Genomic DNA, 2,921 nt, shown 5'->3' with positions numbered 1-2,921 from the left:
ATTTCTACTTTTCTACAATTCTACATCTTTAGTAATTAGTAGGCAGTAGCTTGCCTATGCCTCCAAATTACATTTATGAATTATGATATTTGCCATTCTTATTTCTTAGTGTTTCATACAATTGGCGACCATGTTTTTTTTTTTTAACTTTTGGTTGTATGACTTGCATAATTGTATCATGTTAGTGTTATATTGCATATTAAGTTAATAGTTGATTTTTTATATCTCATTAATAAAATTACTTAACTAGGATAAATTGCTAATTGGTAGACGAAGTATATTATAACTTTTTTCTTAGCACTTAACATATAATTTTTATTTTAATTCAAAATGTCTTAATCTGATACATTATTAATATAATTCAGTATTTTTTTTCTAGGTTTAAAACATGAAGAGAAAAACCATTGATTCGTACTTCCAAAAACAAAAACCTACTCCAGAAATAAATGTTGATAACGTGAATTTTGATGATCCTAATGAAACGACGAACAATGTGATTCCGGATAATCCAACTCAGATACCGAATCAACAACCTAATAGTAGTGACACTTCTTTTGTGCGTGATCCAGCATTGCGTAAGCCAATCAGTAGTTATCCCTCCGGGATACAACGAGAAATTGTGGGCAAGTTCATTGAGTTTGGACCTTACCAAACTCGTTTATCTGAGTATCCCTTATCAGGTCCAGAAAGCCATCCACGTCGATTTGTATCTAATTGGTTTAAGACTTTTACGTGGCTAGAGTATTCACCAACAACTGATGCTGCCTATTGTTTCCCATGCTTTCTTTTTGATAAGAAACCATTGGGGAAAGCTGGTTCAGATACTTTTACAGTACAAGGATTTAGAAATTGGAAGAAAGTTGGTGGAAAAGATTGTGCAATTGTCATATGGGAAGAGACATTAATTCAGCTCATGGATATTCAGTTCAATGTTGGGAGAATATTCAGAAAACTAAAGGTCATATAGACACTGCTTTTGAAAATCTCACTCCAAAACATATTGCAGATAATCGTTTAAGACTATCAGGTTCAATAAATGTTGTAAAATGGCTCACATTTCAAAAGTGTGCGTTTAGGGGACATGTTGAGAATGCCGATTCCAAAAATCAAGGAAACTTTCTAGAGATGTTAAAACTCATTGCATCCTATAACAAGGATGTACGAGACGTGGTGCTAGCAAATGCACCACAAAATGCCAAATATATTGCTCCGTCAATTCAAAAGCAAATTTTGCATGTCTTTGCTAAGAAAGTGCAGAATGAAATCCGAAAGGAGATTGGTGATTCAAAATTTTGCATAATCATAGATGAATCACGAGACGTATCTAAAAGGGAGCAAATGGCTATTGTTATAAGATTTGTTAATAAAGATGGTATTGTACAAGAGCGATTTTTGGACTTGGTGCATGTCAAAGATACAAGTTCTAGAACTCTCAAAGATGAAATAACAACAGTTTTGTTTAATCATGAGTTGAATATTAAAGATCTTAGAGGTCAGGGATATGATGGAGCTAGCAATATGCGTGGGGAGTGGAATGGTTTACAAGCTTTGTTTATAGATGATTGCCCTTATGCATATTATGTGCATTGTTCAGCCCATCAGTTGCAATTATCTCTTATTGCTGCCGCAAGAGAAGTATCTGAGGTTCATGATTTCTTCAAAGATTTAATTTTTATTGTGAATGTTGTTAGTTCTTCTTCCAAGCGTCATGATGAGTTACAGGATAGTCAAGTAGCTGAGTTGGAGCACCTGATTGAAATTGAGGAGGTTGATACTGGAAAAGGGATGAATCAAATTGGTACATTGCAACGTCCTGGAGATACTAGATGGAGTTCACATTTTAAATCAATTTGCAGTTTACTAAGAATGTTCAATGCGACACGTACAATACTTGAGAAAATAGCCATTGATCGTCGAGCCACATATTCACAACGAGGGGATGCTAATTATGCTCTTAAAAAATTATTAGCATTTGATTTTGTATTCATTTTGCATATGATGCAAGAACTCATGGCGTTCACAGATTTACTTTGTCGAGCCTTACAACGAAAATCACAAGATATTTTGCATGCTATGGATTTACTTGTTGATACAAAATCCTCAATTCAAGATCTCAGAGATGAAGGTTGAAAAGATCTTTTGGACAAAGTACTCTCATTTTGCAACAGACATGGCACTCTAGTCCCAGATATGCAAGCTAGTTATTCTGATTTAATACGATCTCGACGTAACAAAGATAACATATCAGTGGAGCATCATTATAAAATTGATGTGTTTACAACTACTATGGATCAGCAATTGTAACAAGGCTAGTAGTCTTGGTAGGGGTTAGCCCTTGGGCTGACTTAATTTCCCAATCAAAAAAAAAAAAATGTATGAAATATATCTCATCAGAGTGCTTTTATTATATAGATTGTCTTTCTGGAGAAGCAGCTGACGGTCTTGTGTCGTATAGTGATTACATTTCAGAGACAAAAATTGATCATACGTATGCTTTTGTGGTAAGACTGCTGCTGCTCCAATGTTGTATGTTTGAAGCTGCTATTAGTATATATATATGCATTGACATTTCTGTATATTAATAATAGTTTGGCGAGCTTGCTGATGGAGACCTTAAATGTAGAAATATGCCTTGAATCATTGTGCATCGAAGTTGTTCGACAAAATGCGTCAAATAACGTCTTCGGGGTTCCGCCCGATCGGGTCGGGCGAGGCCGCCCGATCGGGCCCGCAACAGGAAGAAACTGAAGTGAAAGAGCTTTCGCCCGATGGCATCGGGCTCTCGCCTCGGGCGAAGTACCGAATTACGACTCGGGCGACTTCGCCCGACCGGCGCGCAACGAACTGGGAGGAAGTAAATTACCGCCCGATCGGGCGGCTGCCCGGTTAACGCGTTTTCGCGTTTTTCTGACGGGATATAA

General features: G+C 36.7%; 1 protein-coding gene across 1 annotated transcript; it reads left to right on the top strand.

Annotated features, from left to right (window-relative positions):
• The first annotated feature begins 1,125 nt into the window (after positions 1 to 1,125).
• On the top strand, positions 1,126 to 2,130 carry LOC125497702 (uncharacterized). The gene has a single exon (XM_048645361.1). The coding sequence runs from the start codon at positions 1,126 to 1,128 to the stop codon at positions 2,128 to 2,130; it is 1,005 nt and encodes a 334-aa protein (XP_048501318.1).
• The last annotated feature ends 791 nt before the right edge of the window (positions 2,131 to 2,921 follow it).

The sequence above is a fragment of the Beta vulgaris genome, chromosome 5, assembly GCF_026745355.1.
Source record: "Beta vulgaris subsp. vulgaris cultivar EL10 chromosome 5, EL10.2, whole genome shotgun sequence".
Taxonomy (NCBI): Eukaryota; Viridiplantae; Streptophyta; class Magnoliopsida; order Caryophyllales; family Amaranthaceae; genus Beta; species Beta vulgaris.
Note: the sequence above shows the minus strand (reverse complement) of the source record. Positions and strands in the feature narration are given on the sequence as shown.

Excerpts from the sequence above, each read along its gene's own strand:
- LOC125497702 (XM_048645361.1), top strand. The coding sequence starts at position 1,126 with ATGTTAAAACTCATTGCATCCTATAACAAGGATGTACGAGACGTGGTG.